The sequence below is a fragment of the Felis catus genome, chromosome C1 (assembly GCF_018350175.1).
Source record: "Felis catus isolate Fca126 chromosome C1, F.catus_Fca126_mat1.0, whole genome shotgun sequence".
NCBI classification, from domain to species: domain Eukaryota; kingdom Metazoa; phylum Chordata; class Mammalia; order Carnivora; family Felidae; genus Felis; species Felis catus.
The window spans coordinates 120,310,784-120,332,424 of NC_058375.1; the positions used below are offsets into that span (position 1 = coordinate 120,310,784).

The window sequence follows — 21,641 nt, forward strand, 5'->3', positions numbered from 1 at the left end:
CTGTCCACGAGCACCTAGCAGGCTTTCAATTCAAGACAACCTAGGATTATCCAAAGACACAATTACTGCCTCCACTAACATCCAGTACAAAACAGAGTAGCCTTGAAAATGGCTTCCATCTGTTTGACGGTTGCCTTAGGAAAGTGCTGCAGAATAGGAATGCTTTCCAAAACCTGGGTCAGATCATAATTCCAAGGCACTGGACTGCCAGAAATCCTGCCTGTATTTTGCCAAAGGGCTCAAGCTGGCTCAGGGTTTTTGGAGTCCCTGTACCCAATGCTGCCGAATGGCAAACCTTTCCTGTGGGACGCACTCAACAGACAGCTAGGAGCTTTGCAGCAAACATTCTCCTACGCACTTCCGTGAGCTCATTCAATTCTCATCACCTTATGTTGTTCTGTTACCTCCTTTTACACATGTAACAGACCTAGAAAGGAGGCACAGCTGGAATCTGAATCCAGGCACTCATTTTTAAGCACTACATATTTCTCAAGAGACAAGATCCTCTTTGGGTATTTTGAATCTGGCTTTATTTACACCAACATGGGCAGTTAAGACAAAGACTCAGATAAGGAATGGCGTATGGTCCCTGGAAGCCCAGAGGACCCAGAGATTTCTATTTGCACAAGTGATCTGCTTGGCTCCCTGCCCATGCATGCTGCCTGCCCTTCCTGGCTGAAGCCACTTCATCCCATTTGTCATGTTACCGGCCCCACACATGTGCCCAGCAGCTGCGCTCTCAGCACAGAAGCCAAAGGATCTCTTCCTCTTGTGCACAGGAGCCCTGCACACGGTGCTGCTCTGACCTCCTATCGGATTCTAACCACTGGCTCTCTCACATCTGAATCCCTGCCAGGCTGGTCAGGACTGGCTGTCTGGAGGCCCCTCCTCTGGCCCATGCTGCCAGCAGATCCTCCTGACTCAGCAAGTACCCGAAATGAGCCATTCCCATAGAAGGAACAATCTTTCCACCTTCTGTTTATGTACTGATCTCACGAGATCTCTGTAGACTGACTTCTACTCATAATGGAGGTCAACCACGGCACAACATACGGGCACAAGACCTCTGTGACCAGCAGGTACCTACAACCTTGGTGTAGGCAGACCGAACGAGAGTTAATAAAATGTAGTATAAAGGAAATACAAAAGTGACATAATTATTTAATGACACAGGAAAACAGCATGTTATGAAAAAAGCCGGTTCCAAGTTGGGGATAGAGGATGACTTCACTTCTGATAAAAAAATGTAAAAGCGTGTATACAAAACACTGGATGAGTACGTACTAAAATACTGACAGTATTTACTCCTGCTCTGGATTAAATACTCTTCCCTTTGTTTTCGTGTATTTTCTGAGACACGACTATGTCTGAAACAAAAAAGAAAAACAAGTTACCAGATGTCTTACAGGAATAGTTATCAAAAGCCAGGAGTCCAGCGGTCAAGGCCTGAACCCCAGGGCAGCTCGAGCCATGGGGCCAAGGGGCCAGGGGTCGAGTCCAGATGCAGAACATCACTCTTCTTTTTTACTCCTGGGATGCTATTTTCATCAGGCTGTTTCTTCCACATTTGACGCTCTCAATGTGCTTATTTCATTAGGAGCCTATCACTATTACCTGGCGTAACAGCAAAATGACGCTAAGCAATTTTAGTTTCAAATTGATAAAAATCTAATAACCATTTTTATAGTTACAAGATGCACTGGAAATAAGACATAGGAAACACGCTGAAATCAAGAGCTCTCGTAACAAAACCCCCGCCAGACTAAACCCGTCTCTGCTGCTCTGACCTCTGTTCATTTCCAATTTTCATCACAAATCTGTGTTTTGTGGATCCGAAAGGGGCTATTTTTCTCAACAAGATGCTCTCTCTGCCTCCCTGATACTCTGCAGAGTCGGAAGGGCTCACCAAAATCCAAACCACATGAAGCAGAGCCAAGTGAGGTCTGTCACCACTCTGCCTTTTCGAAAAGGTTTTTGCTAAGTTATCAAATGGAGAATAGAAGAGTATTACACCTATACTGGTGTAAATGAGGCTCAAAGATCTGATTCCCTCTGCTCCCAACAAATGTTGGGAGGGCTGAGGGTGCTTTATTCAAACAACGTCAAATAACCCAAACTTCTCACTCTTGAAAAAAAGAAGGGCAACAGCCACAGTTTTAAAATCTGGCCTATTTAAAAATCAATGCCACCTTTGACCTAAGGTGCTTCCTAGCCACAGCAGCATTTTCAGGGGAGGTCAAGAACTATGGTTAAGGTCCAAGAAACAACCCAAAACAAACCCAAGTAAGTGGAGACAATTTTCTGCATCACTACCACCAGCACCTGTTCAGAGTATCAGGTCACTGCCTTTTACAGCAGGTTGGTACAAAATCCGTGCCATGAAAATCCTCAGCCACCCGGAGGAAAAGGTACAAAAGGAATTATATTAAAACAGTGACAAACTTGGAGGAAAAAGAATTAAAATATTCCATCCAAGAGATCCTTTGTTTTGCCCTTGAGCAACCTAAAAAAATGAACTGTGTTTTATATCCCCAAGTAAGAGAGGTATTTCCTGGAAGCGATCAGTGCCCAGCGCTTGCAGCCCAAGTCCATGTATACTCCTGTTCGATCAGTCCCAATCCTGAAGCCACAAAAATTCCTCTGTTAGAGAAAGGGAAAAATCCGTATCAGGACGAAGCTACTGAGGAAGAGAGGAAGGCGGGTCTTCAGTGGGAGAACTGCCTGCTGTCAGACGACTTCCTGCTGATGTGTTTGAAGATTCTGGACTTCTCGACCTTTCTGGCTTTCTGGTAGCCGAATCCGCCGCCTCCTCCTCTCTTCTTAAGCTTGCCGTCATTGCTGTTCACGTCTAAAGGCGGATGTTAAGGAAATCAAGCAACGTGCAGATAACCAACTCCCACCTAACATCCACACAGAGAACGAACCAGCGTGTCCACCGCTCCTCTGCTGCCACACCCCCTCCCTGCACCATGAAAATGTCAACATAAGCCTGTGACATTTCCAGGAAATCTGGAATGGCCCCTTGATGTGGCCTAAAATTAGCAGCTATGACTTTTAGGCCTAAGGTAATGGTCCTGTTAACTGTGTTCTCCACACAATGAAACCGAAGACAATTACTTATAAGGAGTCCAGAGGTAAATTAGCAAGTTTACAAACCACCCTCGGGGTCAAAACAAATGACTTTCACCTCTGTTCTGACTGCATTCAGGAATGTTATAGCTGACTGAAGGAGTCCTTCCTTCCACACGATTCAGCAAGCATTCATCACGACGGACGTTCACGCACTGCCTACGATGAGGCCGGTGACCCCAAATCTTGTTGCCTCGGGAGTCCGTGCCAGAGCGTTAGCTGGCCTCACTCTAGCTGGTTGTTTCCTCCGCGGAAAATGCGATCAACCTCACAGAAGCAACTGGAGGGTTTCCTTTGCCTTTTACCCTGAGTAGCACTTAGATTTTATTTTCTTTTGCTAATCTTGCAACTTCCTTGTATGAAATCCTTCAATGGCTCTAAGCGGATAAAAACTCTGAGGTCTCATCTCCTATCTTCAGCTCCAGGACATGCTGGTCTCCACAGACCTCAGATCTCATGCAGGGAAGCCTCACAACCACCCAAGCCCTGCAATTTTACTCCTCTGCATTTCTCTCTGGCCTTCACTATTGGCCAGTTAAACTCCTTTGTTTTTACAGGCCAAATCACAAGCTGTCTTGTTTTTGCAATCCCCACTGTGACAACTAATCCCGGCCTACTCTGTGCTAGCCCTGACAAGCAGTGACCAGAATGCATTACCGGGCTTCCAGACCTCAGGCGGAGCACATGCCAAACCAAGTGCTAGGCCCGAATGTCCCTGTCAACCTTCTGTCCCTTAGTTCCTGGATGAATTCCTAAAAACAAAGGATACTCAGATCAACGAAAGGAGGCACCTTGAAACCAAAGGACAGAGCAACCTGAGGCAAATTTAAGTTATTAACGTTAAAGATCTGTTTGAGAGAGTGAGAATCATATGCTCGAATGTAGGACTTATATGCTTCCTGGGCTGACTTATGAAGGAAGTAGTTCTTTTCAATCAATTTTTCAAGCTGAAAAGAAAAAAGAGACATCAGTGCCAATAATAATACAAAAGCAGACTTCCTATATATTATTAGAACAAAACCACCCTATAAAAAGCACATGTTCCAAAACATCTGCTCCAAGTTTCGTAATATGTGCAAAACCAGGATGGGGGAAGAATAATGTCCAAGTTCTTGTAAGGTATGAACTGGAATGAGGCGGGGAACCCTGGAATGTGGTAACCAGCACAGAAAGAACCCTAGAAGAACACGGTTCAAACCACTGGTTTTATGGAAAGGGGAGACTCAGAGGACAACTATCAATGAAATACTATAAAGGCAGTGCCCCAGATAAGGCTACCTCTTACCCACAAAACAGAAACAAAACACAAAGCGTACCTGAGACTGAATGTCAGAAATTTTGGACCAGGAAAACTCAAATTCACTTAATGGAACCTAGAAAACAAAAGCATGAAGATTAGTCAACCAGGGTAGATCAACGTTGAGACTTTCAGATGAACGAGCAGTGCCAAGTGTCCCATGAAGAGCCGGGGAAAGATGGAGCCGATGCAGCTGAGGAAGAACTGAAGAGAAGGACGGACAACCAGGCCTGTGCAGCAACCTCACCACAGCGGCTCCTCTGGTCTCCCGAAGCCAATGGGAAAGTCTTACCTTCCCTCTGCTAACTTCACATGAACTGTGCTGGGGAACCTTTCTGAAAAAAAGTCAAGGAACTGGACAGGGACAGTGGATCCATGAAGCCCTTTTCTACGTAAGGATCTCTGGATGCCCCACGAGGCAGCCCGACGCTTCCAGTCAAAAGGACCGCTGGCTCCTCCCTCCATGTCAGGAGAGCTGTCCTGTCCGCACACTGTCCTTTGTGATGGCCGGAGGTCGTGATGACCACAAACTCCTACAGGAAGGATCTCTCACCAGCCGTCACTTACCAGTTAACTGCAAAAATGGCAGACCTCCGAGAGTGCTAGAAAAACAGCTGCCCCGGTCCCACCTCGAGCCTGCAATCTTGCAGGGAGCACAGGTAAAGGATAAAACAGCTGGATGAACACAGGTGCTGTGGAACACGAACGCCAGGAGATCAGGGACGGCTTCCCAGAAGACAGCATAGCTCGCTGAAACCAGAGGCATTCCACAGATCCAGGCAAAGAACATTCCAGAGAAAAGGTGCAAGGGCCATTTCTGGAAACTGCACGTACGTGCAGGGTAGAGGAACATCCACCTGGCAGGACTGTGCCAAGGGGGGGCCAAATGTCAGGAGGCGGCCTGACTGGTGTGCACAAGACTGAGCAAAAAAGAGGCCATTCGGGATTCTAATGAATTCAGGTTTGGTGGATGGAATGAGGCCAGAGACAGATTAGGGTGTGTTGCGGCTCAGGGTGACTGGACACTGTATAGCGAAAATAAAAACCGCTTTTCAAAGCAGAAGGAAGAAAGGTAACCAGCAGCAGCCACGACAGAGGGAGGGGAAGGACAGTGGGTTTAGGGTCGAAGCTGTTGTTTTAGTGGGAGACCGGAGATGGTCACAGGAGAGACTGGAGGTAAAACAGAGTCGACGAATAGAAGACAGGAGGAGGAGGAGGAAGAGGCAAGAGTGAATGGAGTCTGGGTGAAAACGAGGCTACGGCAGGGTGGCAGGTAGAGGCGACAGGTGTGACGCAGCTCGGAAGGGGCAGAGGTGGTTTCAAACAGGGCCCTAGGCAAAGGGATGGCGCCAGGAGACACGACAAGCACGGTGGATCAACAGAGGCCCAGGGCAGTGCCTGTTTCAGGCCAGCCCTGCATCACGGTCACCTGTCCAACCGCTCTAGCTGTTCCCACAGCAGCAGTGACTCCCGACACCTGAGACCCATCCAGCAGTGGTGCTTAAGGCCATGGGCACTGGCACACAGCTCCTACCAAGAGGGATCTGTTCCCAGCTTAAGATTTTCCAAACTGGTATCTTTACCTTGGATTGCCTCAAGTAACGAAGGAAACCCAATTCTTCAGGGCGCAAAATGAGCAAGGCCTGCCCTCTTCCGTTCAGGCCTCTGGCTGTTCTTCCCACACGATGAATATATTCCTGTGGTGGAGAGAGAAGAACCTGAATTAATACACCAACTTCCACGGGAACCTGTTTTTCCAGGACCCGCACGTGGTGGACAGAAGCATGTCAGCACATCTGGATGAAAAGGTGCTCCTCCCCCGGGACCGTGCCGCACGCCCCTTCCCCATGTCCCCAGCTTCCGCGTGCACCATCACCAGAGAGCTAACAGGGCAATGACCGAGGCTGACACTCACTGGTCACTGGACATGATATTCACATTAACTCTACGATCTAAGAAAAAATGACTATTTTAATTTTTTCAAAATATTTATTTTGGAGAGAGACAGAGCGTGAGCAGGGGAGGGGCAGAGAGAGAGGGAGACACAGAATCCGAAACAGGCTCCAGACTGTCAGTACAGAGCCTGACGCGGGGCTCAAGTCAGACCCTTGACCAACTGAGCCACCCAGGTGCCTCCAAAAATGACTATTAATACTAAGTGTGCTTCATCTTCAAAATAACTTTTTGAACATGTTTTGATGCTACGTGACGATTTACGTAATCTATCTCTTGTTGAAAGTATTTAACAAAACTTATTTTAATACATAAGCTACAAAATCTTCTCTATTTCTGGAAGCAAATTTTATTTCCTTCTAAAACCAGTTACTGCTCTTAACAGACCATTTCAAGGACATGAATTCCTGACTTCAGTCTCACTGAGGCCTCTCAAATCTTGCATATCCACTTTGGGTCAGCAAAAGCCCTAACCACCATCAGCACCAGAGAAATACTATAGTCAGTATACGATAAAAATAAAACACGCCTTGAGGGGCGCCTCGGTGGCTCAGTCAGTTAGGTGGCCCACTCTTGGTTTCAGCTCAGGTCATCATCTCACGGTTTGTGAGTCTGAGCCGAGTTGGGCTCCACACCCACAGTGCACATCCTGCTTGCAACTTTTCTCGTGTGCGTGCTCTCGAACTGAATAAATTTTTAAAAACACATGACCGGAGTAACTAAGGGGTAAACCTTTGAATATGAAATACAGTTACTTCTCAGGGAAACTGGGATGTTTATTCTTTAATGTATAGCCATTATGGAGAAGCTCTGAGGATGCCAGTTACCTTGGGGTCATCTGGAGGGTCATACTGCACAATCCAGTCGACTTCAGGGATATCCAGCCCTCTAGCCGCCACATCTGTACACAACAATATCCCTGAATCTGCATTGCAGAACTGGAAGAACGTGGTTGTACGCTTATTCTGCTTCTGCCTTCCCTAGAATCGAATCAAAACATCCATTAGAGCTGGAAACTTGAGGTCATTTCTGGGAGGTCTGGAGGTACAACCCCCCCAAGCTGTGGAACTATTAACCTACATTTCAATTTCACTCTCTGGCCTGTATCCTATTTCCCTAAGTGGATGGTATCTCTTACCCCTCTGTGGTCCTCACCCCTCTACACCCAGCAAAGCTCCCTCCACGTGGGATCGTTCCAGATTTACAAAGAGCAATACTGCAAACCCCACAATCCATATAACTTGGTAAGTGCAACTGTGCTAAATAAACTCATGATATGGGGCGCCTGGGTGGCGCAGTCGGTTAAGCGTCCGACTTCAGCCAGGTCACGATCTCGCGGTCCGTGAGTTCGAGCCCCGCGTCGGGCTCTGGGCTGATGGCTCAGAGCCTGGAGCCTGTTTCCGATTCTGTGTCTCCCTCTCTCTCTGCCCCTCCCCCGTTCACGCTCTGTCTCTCTCTGTCCCAAAAATAAATAAACATTAAAAAAATAATTTAAAAAAAAAAAAACTCATGATAATCACTTACGTGAATGGCCAAGACAGGCAAATCGATGTAGTTCAGCAACTCGTAGTGGTATTTCACGGACATACAGGATGAAAAGAAGACCATCAATTTCTTCTTCCGGTTCTTCTTAAGGAATGTAAACAGGAGGAGGAATCTCTTTTCAGAGGGACAAACAACATATCCCTAGAAGTGGTCCAAGTGAACAGGTAAAAATATTCAGACGCTTGCGGCTTTATGAACCAATACGATTTGAGGGAGAGCACATATACACATCACATACTGCACCGTCATGCCTTACCCACAGCAATTACTATCTTCATTACAACAGAGCATTCCTAAAATGAGACTAACTTTAGTTCTTTTGGCTTCTTTTACTGGGTGCAATCACTAGATACTAAATACTTCTCATATTTCTGAGATTGCAGACTTCTGCTTACCAACAGTTTGTGCAATCATGATACGGTAACATCTCTGCTCATTGGGAACCCTCAGAGCATATCAATGCTTCATTTTTAAAAAGGTCCTTAAAAGCAAGATCTCAAATAACCATAGCCTAAGTGCACTGTCCTAAACAACATAACAAGGCTGACTGAACGTATTTCTTTTTTTTTTTTTAAATTTTTTTTCAACGTTTATTTATTTTTGGGACAGAGAAAGACAGAGCATGAACGGGGGAGGGGCAGAGAGAGAGGGAGACACAGAATCGGAAACAGGCTCCAGGCTCCGAGCCATCAACCCAGAGCCTGACGCGGGGCTCGAACTCCCAGACCGCGAGATCGTGACCTGGCTGAAGTCGGACGCTTAACTGACTGCGCCACCCAGGCGCCCCTGAACGTATTTCTTAAAATACACAGCCAACGAAAAGATCTTAAGCTAGATTATTTGAAATATTTTATTCATCAAATGACTCAATCTTAAGGTTCTATTTTTTTTATTAAAAAAAATTTTTTTTTACTATTTATTTTTGAGACAGAGACAAAGCATGAGTGGGGGAGGGGCAGAGAGAAAGGGAGACTCAGAATCGGAAGCAGGCTCCAGGCTCTGAGCTGTTAGCACACAGCCCGATGTGGGGCTCGAACTCACGGACCGTGAGATCATGACCTGAGCCGAAGTCAGACGCTTAACCAACTGAGCCATCCGAGTGCCCCTTTATTAAAAATTTTTAATGTTTATTTATTTTTGAGAGACAGATACAGAGCGCAAGAGGAGGATGGCAGAGAGAGAGGGAGACACAGAATCCGGAGCAGGCTCCAGGCTCCATGCTGTCAGCACACAGCCAATGCGGGGCTCAAACTCATGAACTGCAAGACCATGACCCGAGCCGAAGTTGGTGGCTTTATAGAGTGAGCTGCCCAGGTGCCCCTAAGGTTCTATTTTTAATCCACCTCGTTTGGATCTGTCACCTCACTTCCAATTTTTCACAGCAGGGCTCCTGAAACCAGCCTCTCCATCTGCGAAGTCACCTTGCATCTTAGAGCAAAGTATTAAATGACAATCACTTTTTTTTTTTAACTGCATGTGCAGTTGGTGGTGATTAATGTCTCCCATGTGGCAGGCAATGTTTAAGAGGCAGAATAAAGAGAGCTGACCATATTATTCAGAGTTTAAGATACTTGATAGATACCAGGAGAGCCAGCAATCCAATACCCAAGTTCACTATATTTGAAGTAAAAGCTCATTAATCCATCTGCTTTTGGGATGATCCTCCAAACAATTACAAGGGCACAGAGATGAGCCTTAAATGTAAGATATAGACAAAAAGTACCTGCTCAAGACCATCCACTGTTGCATTAGCTTTATCATCATCAACACCGACGTACAATGGCTCCTTTTTCAGAGAAATCCTTGCCAAGTCTTCAACTTTTCGAGTCTGTGTGGCGGAAAAGAGCATGGTCTGCCTGCGAGCTGAAACAGATACACGAAAAAATAACCCAAATGTTTCAGGGAATTTTTAGAACTGCCTCACAACTAGAAATGCTGGGGAGAACTATCAGGAATGGGACATGTGGCATCACTACAGACGTTAAGGGAATATCACGAACAACTGTATGTCCATGAATTTGACAACTTAGATAAAATGGAGAAATGGCTAAAGCTCACTTGACAAGAAACAGAAAACCTATATAGATAGTTTTGTAGTACCTATTACAGACATTACAGCCAAAATCATCACATAAAGGAAACTCTAGCCCCAAATATCAGGTGAATCCTATCAAACATTTAAGGAAAAAATATTACCAATTCCTCCCAATCTCTCCAGGACTTGAAGAGTTTTTACTTCCCAATTCATTCTTTGAAGCCAGCCATTACCCTGATACCAAACCCAATAATGATTCTTGAGCACAGATGCAAAATTTCTGAATAAAATTTTAGCAAAGATGAATGCAGCATATAAAAAGGATAATGCATCATGACCAAGTGGTGATTACTCCAGGAATGTAGGGTCAGCTTCATGTTTAAAAAATACCAATACAATTTACTTTATTAACAAATTTAAAGAAGAAACATCTCATCATTTTATTATTTTTTTTAATGTTTATTTTTGAGAGAGAGAGAGAGAGAGAGAGAGAGACAGAAAGAGAGAGAGACACACAATGCGAGTGGGGGAGAAGCAGAGGGGGCAGGAGACACAATGCAAAGCAGGCTCCAGGCTCTGAGTCTGACACAGGGCTCGAACTCACAAACCATGAGATCATGACCTGAGCTGACGTCGGTGCTCAACCGACTGAGCCACCCAGGCGCCCCAACATTTGGTCATTTTGATAGCTACGGTAAAAGCATTTGATAAAATTTAACATCTATTTAACTTTATAAAAAATTTATTTTGAGGGAAAGAGAAAGCGTAACTGGGGAGGGGCAAAGAGGAGAGACAGAATCCCAAGCAGGTTCCACGCCATCAGCGTAGAACCTGATGCAGGTCTCAAACTCAGACTGTGAGATCATGACCTGAGCTGAGATCAAGAGTCAGATGCTTAACCATTTGCCACCCAGGCGTACCATTAACATCATTTCTTATGGTTATGTTACTGTTCTGTTTTATGCTGTTACTGCAATTTCATTTTCAATGGTTTGGAAGCCATTTTTGTGATGAAGAAATGCTCATACTATACATTATCTGCAGCATGCCATTCTGGATTAATAAAAGTAATTTAGTATGTGCAGATAAACAGAAAAAAAAAATCTCAGCAAACCAGGAACAGAAGCAATCATCTTCATCCTCCATCTGGTAAAGGGTATCTACAACAAAATCTACAGCTAACATCATACTTAACAGTCAAAGACTGAATGCTTTCTTCTCTATGATCAAGGGTAAAACAAAAGATGTCTATTCTTGCCACTTCTACTCAGTACTGTATTGGAGGTTCTAGCCAGTGCAATCAGGCGAGAAAAAAAATTAAGAATTTTATTTACTTTTCAATTTATAGAGGGCACAATTGCTTATGTAGAAAATTTAGTGGGTAACTTCATCTGGAGGGTCATAATGAACAATCCAATTGAATATAGTTAATTACTTTGCGAGATATAGGACCAATACACAAAAATCAACTGCATTTGTGTATACAAGCCATGAACAAGTTCAAGTTGAAATTTTAATGAAATACTCAGGGGTCAGGGGTAAATCTAATAAAAGATGTGAAAAAAATCTATGCACTGGAAACTCAAACACTGTTGAGAGAAAATAAGGAGCAAATAAATATAAATGCAGGCAAACCTTATTAATGGGTTGAATGATTTAACAGTCTTCTACCAATGATCTGTATTTGGTACAATATCAACCATGATCCCAGAGGTTTATGGGGTAGAAGTGGACAGACTGATTCTAAAATTTATACAGAAATGCCAAGGGGAGAATAGCCAAAAACAATTTTGAAAAAGAACAGAGTTGGGGTTAACACTACCTAGTTTCAAGACTTATTAGAGAACACGGAACCCACCTACTGCTGATGCGAATGTAAAATGGTACAAGCTAAACACGCACCAGCCACCCCGCTCCCAGGGGTGTGGTGTACTCATTCGATGGAATGCATCTCGAGAATACAAGAAAGTACTGCCACATGCAACAGCTTGGATGAATCGCAAAAGAAACCTGACAAAAGAGTTTTACCGTATGATTCCATTCATAACTCTCTAGAAAATGCAAGCTGATCTATAGAGACAAAAAGCAGATCAATGGTCACCTGGCAGAGAAGTGTGTGAGCAGCTGTTGGAAGCGGTGAGGGCGTTCCTTCTGAAGGGGGGAGGGAGGGATTATTACTAAGGCACACAGAGGACTTTTGTCCGTTATGGAGATGTTCACTGTAGCGATTGTGGTGATGGTTTCATAGGTGTAAACATGTCAAAACTCACCAAACTGAATCCTTAAAATATGTACAGACTGTATCAATTATACTTCAATAAAGCATTAAAAAACAAACCATGATAAATGGAATCACGGCCTTATTACAGATATAAGGAGTTTTAAATGTTACAAATACTATAACCGAGGTATGTGACACGTTTGTGGCTACCTGGGAGATGTTCGGTTGGGTGAGAAAAAGAGATGGGGTGGTGGGGGCAGACGGGAGTGAGAAATACCTCAGAACTGTCTAACTTACGTTATGATCTCTAAAATGGCAAAACCACCGTATTAAGTTACTGCTAAGTCTGACGCTTGTCCCGTAAACTATCTCTCCTCAGCACTATGACTGCACTTGGCTGTATTAAAATTCTGGCATTAGGAGGAACCCTCTCTTGCTCCCAACAACTACTTTGCAAACCACACGCAGATATTACTGACTTACTTGGCAGAAGTTTAATAATTTGTTTTAATTCCTCTTCAAACCCAACATCCAAGATACGATCAGCCTCATCAATAACCAGACACTGGAGATTTTTATACATAAACCCTGGGGTGTTCTACCAAGACAAAGGCAAAGAAAAACGCATTAGCCGTGAGGTTTATGTTTCACACAAGACAATGAGACAGGCGCCTCATCATAGTGTTGTCTCACCTGCATATGGTCCAGGAGACGGCCTGGTGTGGCCACAATGATGTTGATCCCATTACCAAGTTTCTGTGCTTCAGCGGATCTGTTGCTGCCACCCATTATCAATCCATATGTGTGAACGTGGTGCGTCATCAGCTCCTTGAGAACGCCAAAAGTCTGCATGGCTAGTTCCCTAGTAGGTGAGAGAATAAGAACGCCTGTTCCTAAAAAGCAAAAAACCATATACGGTAAAAGTCGTACTGGAGGTACTGCCAGTAGTCAGTAACAGTTATGATAAACTTCCAGTTAGATATTGGCAAAAACGATCAGATCAGAGACTCACCATTCCTAGGCATGAACTTTAACTTAACAATGAGTTCAACTGCAGGAATGAGAAATGCCAGAGTTTTACCACTGCCTGTTTTTGCAGCTGCTAGAAGATCCCTAAATATTAAAAACGGAAAGGAAGAGAGAGATATTTAGTCTCCCTATTGAATACCTACCACATACCATCACATTTTAGGCATTAAAGCTAGAACGTGAATAAGAAAAATAAAGTCCCTAGTTTCTTTATCACCAAAATCAATCACAAGTTAAATACCTGGGAAATAAGATTTGTGCTATAAAACAGAAATGAACTCTTTTTTTTTCAAACACCAGTAACTTAGACTTTAATGAAGCGTGGATGTATCAACCCAACACAGTGCAAAATCCACAGAACATACTGGCATTTTCTTTCCAAACTACTAGCACTAAAATAGACCGCAATGCCCAAACATCAATCGATGTTAATCATACCTGCCTTCCAGAAGTGGTCGGATACTTTTATGCTGAATTTCAGTCATGTTTGTAAAACCCATTTCTTTTATTGCCCTCAGAGTGTTCTCACTGACAAGATCAGTAAGAGAAGCAAATGAAGTGTCCTCAAAAGCTCCTAAGCAAAAGACATTTTATCATTAGTAAATTTATCTTTTTAAGTAGTTAATAGTGCTACAGTTACATAATCAGTTTTGCTGTTTGAAGACATTTCTGGGTGGGAATCAAGCTTGGAAGAGCTTCTTCTAGTGAAAAAGACTAAACCCCAACCACTGCTGTGTAATACTAAGACAGAGACCCTTACTTTTGAAGTTTCTCCACTGCTGATGGCTGTGTGAAGTCCAGAAGCCACATCCTAACAACAGTAAAGGACGGAGGGGGGATGTAACTGAGGGACTTGTATGAAACGAAAATGCCAAGGATGGCGGTGGTTCAGAGGAAAATGAAATGTTTGCACAATCTGAAATAAAACGTGAAGGCATCCAGCCTAACAAAAATGGAGTGGAAAGTCAGTCAAAAGAGCTGTTAATCTCATTCCAAAAGGACAACTGAGAAGGTCAGCTATAGCCACACGCCATTTAGACTGAACCCACATGCCGAACGTGCAGTGGTGCTTCAGTAGGGGAAGGCATGGCATCAAAATCACCTGGAGTGCTCCCACCCCATACGTGCCCCTGCTTATTAGCCAGGTGCTGTTCAACCTTGCCACTGCTGACATTCTGGGCTGAGTACCACTTTGTCCCGAGAGGCTGTCCTCTGCATTATTGGATGTTCTGCAGCCTCCCTGACCTCTAGCCACTAAATGCCAGCAGCCTGTCTCCAGTTGTGAAAACCAAATGTGTTGATAGTCAACCTTGACGGTGTGCCTGGGACGGAGGTTTATGGGATACAGGACCTCGAATGCTACAACTGGTCAAGTTCTGGGTAAACCGGCACGGCCTGGTCACTGCCCTGGTTGAGAACCACTGCCATCATCTTTGCAATTTTGATTAAGCCAGCCTGGGGTTAGGCTTCAACATTTTAACAACTAAAAAACCCAAACCAAACAACTCAAGTAACCCCTAGACACTTCTGGTTTGGAGCAAGCGATTCTAGTCTCAACTCTCGACCTTCTAAAGAAAACAAGAGGCCAGAGGACATTATGCTGGCAAAAGGCCGACAATAACACGACTCTCATCCTTCCTTATTTGTAACTGGGCAGGTAGCAAACCTCTGATCGCCAGACTTCTGGACCAATGGCTTTCCTACTGCAAAATGGAATGAGCTTTAGAAAACAACAAACCAGGGGTGCCTGGGTGGTTCAGTCAGTTAAGCATCTGACTTCGGCTCAGGTCATGATCTCACGGTCCAGGAGTTCGAGTCCCGCCCCGGGCTCTGTGCTAACAGCTCAGAGCCTCGAGCCTGCTTCGTATTCTGTGTCTCCCTCTCTCTCTCTGCCCCTCCTCTGGTTGCACTCTGTCTCTCTCTCAAAAATAAATAAAACATTAAAAAAAACAACAAAAAAACAAAAACCAAAGGAACAAAAAACCCCAGAAGCTGTTTCTGTGCACATCAAAATATTTAGTGTCAGGAATGCAAGTAAACGAAGAACTAAGGCGCACAGTGTGCAAGATAAAGCAGTAGCTGGCTGACAAGTATTGCTTGTCAATACTCACTTTTTCTAGGTAAATTAAAAGTCACAACTGAAATTTCAAATGCTCTAATTCAGAAAGGCATGGCATTTTTCAGGTCTCTCTGGACATCTGTGAAGTTACCTGTCAGTCCCAGGGGTAGGCTGGGCACCTCAGCGTCTTCTTCCTGATCATCCGGCTTCTCCACATGGTTTTCTGTCTCTTCAGGCGCTTGTACATCTTCCTCAGACTCCCCCTTGTCTTCGGTTTTTGCTTTTTTGGTATCTTTGGTTATAAAGGATAACCCCCCCCCCCGAATTTTTGTTAAAATAAAAATAGCAAATAGGATCACAAAATAAAAAGACATGTAATGCAAAGAGACATGTTCTCGAAAGCTTAATACATTTCCAGTTTTAATTCGCTAAGAATGTCTCTCCTTCAAGATTTTCTTTGATTTAAAAACACAGGGGGACAATGCAGATTTTCCAACAAAACTATTTTTTAGGCAGGGGCGTCTGGGTGGCTCAGTCGGTTGAGTGTCCAACTTCGGCTCAGGCCATGATGTCGCGGTTCATGGGTTTGAGCCCCACGTCAGTCTCTGTGCTGACAGCTCAGAGCCTGGAACCTGCTTCAGATTCTGTGTCTCCTCTATCTACACTTCCCCACTTGTGTTCTGTCTCTCCCTGTCTCTCAAAAATAAATAAATGTAAAAAAATAAAAAAAATTAAAAAACAAAAAACCCCCCACTATTTTTTAGGCCTATTACAGCACCTTAAATGACCAAGACATTTTTGACAAGTTGAACAACTCAAGTATATTAATCATATAAGTTCCATATATTTCACTGAAGGAAATAAGGGCTGTGATTAATGTTTCGTTATTTCAAACGCTTTTAAAAGCCCTTATTTCTCCTTATGCCATTAAACAGAAATCTTCTATAAAAGCTAACTTTGGCTTAAAGACGAGCAGAAACCCCAAAGGCTCTTCAGGTTACTACAGAGAGTGCAGAGCGAGAACAATCCACTTGATTGGGGGACAGAAACTGGCAGCTCCTTGAAATGAAGTGGCCAAGGGAAGAAGGGTTAAAGCCTACTGGCATTTCACTTCTACATACACCTTTCATATAGGGTCCCCAACTACCCCTCCAGCCTTACCTCCCATCACACTCTTCAATGGTCCACTCTGGGTCAAATGGGTTAACTACCATGCTGGGCTTTTACAGATGTACGGTAGCTAGTTATGCTAGTTAGAACAGAATTGACCTGGACCAGAACTCAGGACGTTTTGTGGTCCAGGACTGGCCTCTTCCTTGCACCTGACCACCACCCTTCTGGGAAATGGTCAACCCATGGGCAGTGTGAGGACAGGTATGCCATGTCTGGAAAACCACACAACTCCTTTCTAAAGCTATCTTCTTTTTAACATTTATTCATTTTTGAGAGAATGTGAGCACGGGAGGGGCAGAGAGAGAGAGAGAGAGAGAGAGAGAGAGAGAGAGAGAGAGAGACAGACACACAGATTCTGAAGCAGGCTCCAGGCTCTGAGCTGTCAGCCCAGAGCCTGTGTGGGGCTTGAACCCACAAACCGTGAGATCGTGACCTGAGGTGAAGTTGGATGCTTCACCAATCGAGCCACCCAGGCATCCCTGCTCTTGTCACCTTTAAATAAGACACCTGCCCGATGCTGTATGTAATTCCAAATTTTATTTTTGGGTAGCTGTTTTAAGAATTTTTATTCACAAACTCATTTTTTCAAAAAAATGTTAACGTTTACTTATTTTTTGGGAGGGAGGGAGAGAGAGAGAGAGAGAGAGAGAGAGAGAGAGAGAGAGAGTGAGCAGTGGAGGGCAGAGAGAGGGAGACACAGAATCTGAAGCAGGCTCCAAGCTCTGAGCTGTCAGCACAGAGCCCGATGCAGGGCTCGAACCTACAAACTGTGAGATCATGACCTGAGCTCAAGTTGGACGCTTAACCGACTGAGCCACCCAAGTGCCCCTATAAAGCTCCTTTCTAAAGCTCCTTTACTTCAGGGACGTCTGGGTGGCTCAGTCGGTTAAATGTCTGACTCTTGATTTTGGCTCTGGTCATGATCTCATGGTTTGTGAGATCAAGCCCTGCGTTGACAGCAATGAGGGTGCTTGGGATTCTCTCTCTGCACTCCTTCACTCATCACACTCTCTCTTTCTCTCTCTCTCAAAATAAATAAATAAACTTAGAAAAATAAATGAAACCTTTATTTCAGTTAAGATAGATGAACAGAAGGTTCTAACCCAGTGCTGACAAAACTTTTTCTATAAAGACCCAGAGAGTAAAGATTTTAGGTTTTGCACGCCCTATGGTTTCGGTCACCATAGAAACGAAGTAAACAAATGGGAATGGCGATGTTCCAATAAAGCTTTATTTCCAAAAGTAGGCAGAAGGCTGAATAGCTTGCTGACACCTGTTATAGTCTCCCTTGAAATCTCTGCTTGCTTATATCTCAATTAAAATGCCTATTCTTCAAGGTGCCTGGGTAGCTCAGTCGGTTAAGCATCTGACTTCGGCTCAGGTCATGATCCCATGGGTTATGAGTTTCAGCCTCGAGCTGGGCTCCTGCTTCAGATTCTGTGTCTCTGACTCTCTTTCCCTCTCCTGTTCATGCTGTCTCTCTCTCAAAAATAAACGTTAAAAAAAAAAAAAAAGCCTATTCTTCATGTAAGCTTATTCAAATATAATCACCTTCCAAGAGAAATTGGCCTCCCCTTTATCCTGGCCATTCCACTCACTTTGAAATTAACGTGCCATTTATATAGAAGTTACCTGCTGGTTTGATACATTCTGCATATCCAAAATGTCAGTAAGTCTCCTTTCAAGAGGAGGAATTTATAATAGAAAAAAAACTGACAAAAAAATTCTTCTTATTTTAAAAGAATCATTAGTGCAAAGTCCATTGATAATAAAGGCCTAAGATAGTGTGTACTAGCCCAGATTTCTTAGTGTAATTCCACAATCCTGTTTGCAGATAGGTAATAAACCTAAAATACCATGCCCTAATATGGTCTGTTTAAAAGCCCAGCAAACTGTCAAAATGAGCAAGTTTCTAGAATTCAAGGAAGGCTTGTATTTAAGCGTGAGGTTTTCTTCAGTGGTAAGGGAATGTAAAAGCACACCACTTTCCAGTAATAAAAATAAAAATGTCATCCCCCGCACACTATTTCCTTTTGCTACCAGGTTAGCTTCTGGTATGCTAGTGAGTATGGGGATTCTATAGTAATAATAACAGAACAAAGGTACAATGGTGACCGTGCAAACTATATGGATGCCTGAAATTCAAAGAAACTGAAGTACTCACCAGGCCCAGCATCACCCACTATCTTCCTCTTTTTCTTCTTCTTTTTCTTTTTTGATTCTGAATTGGGAGGCTGTGTGGCTGCTTCTCCATTGATTATTACGGTAGATTTCTTTTTTTTTTTTTTTTTAACTTGCACATTTTCCACTGTCTCTTTAGCCATCTCTCCATTCCGGGCTTCTGACAAGTCCACATTCACAGACCGTTTTAGAGACTTTTTAACCTTCCCACTTCCCACTGTTTCCTCAGACAGTTTCTGATAGGCTCCATTCTGCGTTTCTGAGAGGCTCACATCTGAGGCCCCTGTTTAAAAAGGGGAGGTTTCCTTAAAAATGTTGGAATTGTAAGTAAGAAACTCCACGGTGTCCATGACTGAAATGGTTTAGCTTTTGTTTCCCTTTCGCGTACACTATTAAAACCACTTATGATTTATGGCGTTCTACAATAGGACAATTTCCTTTAATGAAGAATGCTGGAAAAGGGAAAGCTACATTGATTTCTTAACTTCAAAAAAAACCCACATCTCTGTCCTTAAGGAGTTAAGAATCTAGGACAGCAAAACTTCAGTGAGGTTAAAGATTTAAACGGATGGGGTCAGCAACTGTAGTTACAAACACACGTTTTAATGTCAGATAAATATATGGCTAATGGATATACCAGAAAACACTAACAGCTATTCACACAACTACTGCTTCTCATATAACTTTAAAACATTCAACTTTAACTCTCCTAGGTAGCATTGAATTGAAAATTCTGTAAATAGGACCACCTACTTATATATAAATGCCTGGGGATGTCTTTTAAAAAGTTTCCCTGTTTACATACAATAAAAAAATAACACGGCCTTTTATACTTTGTTACCTTTAAATACCAAGAAACAGTAGAGCTGTATTATTCTGTATGAATCAGAAACACAAGGGAAGTTCAAACCATGATTTCTAAAACCCACAAACCTGTCCTCTTCTACTCTCTGCTGAAATCCAAGCAGAGTAAGGAACCGCCGCCTGGGATTGATAGGTTATACAGGACCCAACATTGCCCTGGGGGTGGGGGAGTTAAGTTATATATGATCCAAAAAAGGTTACTCTAACTTCAAGATTTGTGGTTCATTGTTAGGAACTTAGGCCTGCAAATGAAGAGGGGAAGAAAAGTGACTGAGATTCAGGTAACAGCCTTTTCAGGCAAGTCTTTACTAAGGATGCAAATACCTGGCAGCGCTTCAGGAATTCACAACCTAAAGTTAGGACAACCACTGGACACGGGCAGACGCACTTCTAGAGCTGCAAACAGGATATGCTCCAGGAATCGAGAGTGGAGGTGGGTGGGAGAAGGCAATGTTATCAGGAAAGCTGTGATAAGACACTGACCTTGTTTTGAAGCGTTGCAGGCAGTAAACAGATGTGGGAGGAAGGTGCGTGGAGATGAGAAAGTTTCAGGAGTCTGATTCGAAATGGGGGCGGGGGGGGAGGTTGGGGATGAGGTGGGACGCGAAGGTGGGGAGAGAGTCGGAATGAGGGAGGTGTAAAACAAGCTGGTTTAGCAGGACGCCCGGCTGGAGGCCTGGGAAGGAACTCAGGCGGCCTGCTCCTGCTCTGACTCTGTAAGGAAACCCTGAAGCTCAGAAAGATCCGGGGCAGATCTAGGGCACGGGATGAGCGGCACCCGCGCGGGACCAACTGGAGACCTCGCCAGGCTGCCTATCCCTCTCGACAAGCACACGTGCTCAGGGGAGCCGGCCGCTCCACCTCCGGGCCGCAGGGGTTCTCAGGTGTGGGCCCCCGCAGCAACCGCGCCCCCTGCCCCCAGTCCCCGCGCATCTCACCCTGGAGCTTTAAGTTTCGCTGGCGCAATTTGAGGTTCCGTTTATCGATCTTCTTGCGCAGGAGTTTCATGGGTAGATGCGACATGTTGTCGGCGAAGCGACTCCACTGCGGCGCCACAGCTCGGCTACCCGGGTTGACGTTACTTCCTCCCCGGTAGCACGTGCGCACCCCGACGGACCGGAAATACGCCACCGGGAACCCTTGAACGCGGTAGAGCGGAAAAAAAAAAAATGCATCTGGAGAGGAAGTGCTTCCGGCGCGTATGCAACCGGGAGCCAGGGGCAGCTTTCTGCAGCGCCCTCTGGAGGAGCGGAGGCCCATCCCAGGTTCATGTTGTGTCTGAGCTGGCAGAGCATTTTAGGGTCATTGCGGGTCCTGGGAGCGTGAGCTTCCACAAAGGATACTGAAGAAACAAGGATGTGCAGAGGGCCTTCTTGAGTCTCCAATTTTAGGTGCTTGTCCTCTTTGTATCCTGGACTATTTGGAAAATTGAATAAAATCTAAATACATAAATTTCGTCCATACGTTGTGAAAGCAGTTTCCAAAGCTAAGCATTGTTAAGAGAGTCATTAAAAATAGGGTTTTGGAGGATACTGAGAAGCTGCCTTATGCATGTCTCCTGTTTCAATTCTTGGAACACCATGAACTCTTGGCTTTTGTCAACTGCAACTGGGACATAGTCTTCTATGTTGGACTGAAATAGAGATAATGTAACACTTGTTAGGTAAATTGACAATACTTAGATAGATAGTTTAACTCTGTGGTAGTAATCATAATTCTTTGAAACAAGTTATATAACCTTGTGACTTTTGCCTTGATAAATCTGCACTCTCTCTTTGCAGTTCAAAGTCCAGACTTACAACAGTGAATTTCTAAGACCAGGTCTAGCAAATAAATCAGTATCATTAGCTCAAATTTCAGAAAACACCTGTGAGAGTTTGGGGAGGTGGCAATTAATCACACGTGCCTCTGAAATTTATTTTGTCCCTCACTGCTAGAGCCTATCTTAGTATCTATTCAGTATATGTTTACTTAACTCTTTAAAAACTGTCTTGCCTGAGCTCCCCATGGTAAATGTCTCCTCCCCCAGAAGGTATTCATTAATCAATTATTTGCTCATTTAGCAATTATTTTTTGAGCATATTTATGTTAGGAGTATGAGATAGGTGTGTGCTCAGTTCTGGGAATAGAATTCTGGGTAAGATGCACACAGCTC

The 21,641-nt window shown here is 44.1% G+C and overlaps 1 protein-coding gene across 1 annotated transcript; it reads right to left on the reverse strand.

Annotated features, from left to right (window-relative positions):
* Positions 1-1,141: 1,141 nt before the first annotated feature.
* Positions 1,142-20,603, reverse strand: DDX18 (DEAD-box helicase 18). Its single transcript, XM_011285241.4, has 14 exons — positions 20,425-20,603; positions 18,606-18,905; positions 15,420-15,560; positions 13,648-13,783; positions 13,193-13,293; positions 12,874-13,073; positions 12,664-12,778; positions 9,648-9,787; positions 7,904-8,065; positions 7,207-7,359; positions 6,010-6,123; positions 4,446-4,502; positions 3,899-4,076; positions 1,142-2,848 (listed from the first exon to the last, which is right to left on the reverse strand). Exons 1-14 carry the CDS (start codon positions 20,507-20,509, stop codon positions 2,706-2,708), a joined length of 2,025 nt encoding a protein of 674 aa, XP_011283543.1. The 5' UTR covers positions 20,510-20,603; the 3' UTR covers positions 1,142-2,705.
* Positions 20,604-21,641: the final 1,038 nt, after the last annotated feature.

What these genes read in the sequence shown, in the direction of transcription:
- DDX18 (XM_011285241.4), bottom strand. Translation starts at nt 20,509, where the DNA reads ATGTCGCATCTACCCATGAAACTCCTGCGCAAGAAGATCGATAAACGG. An exon ending in GCGAAACTTAAAGCTCCAGG is followed by an intron (nt 18,906 to 20,424) that starts GTGAGATGCGCG and finishes CTTTTTAAACAG; the next exon opens with GGGCCTCAGATGTGAGCCTC. An exon ending in TGCCTGTCTTGGCCATTCAC is followed by an intron (nt 7,360 to 7,903) that starts GTAAGTGATTAT and finishes ATTCGATTCTAG; the next exon opens with GGAAGGCAGAAGCAGAATAA.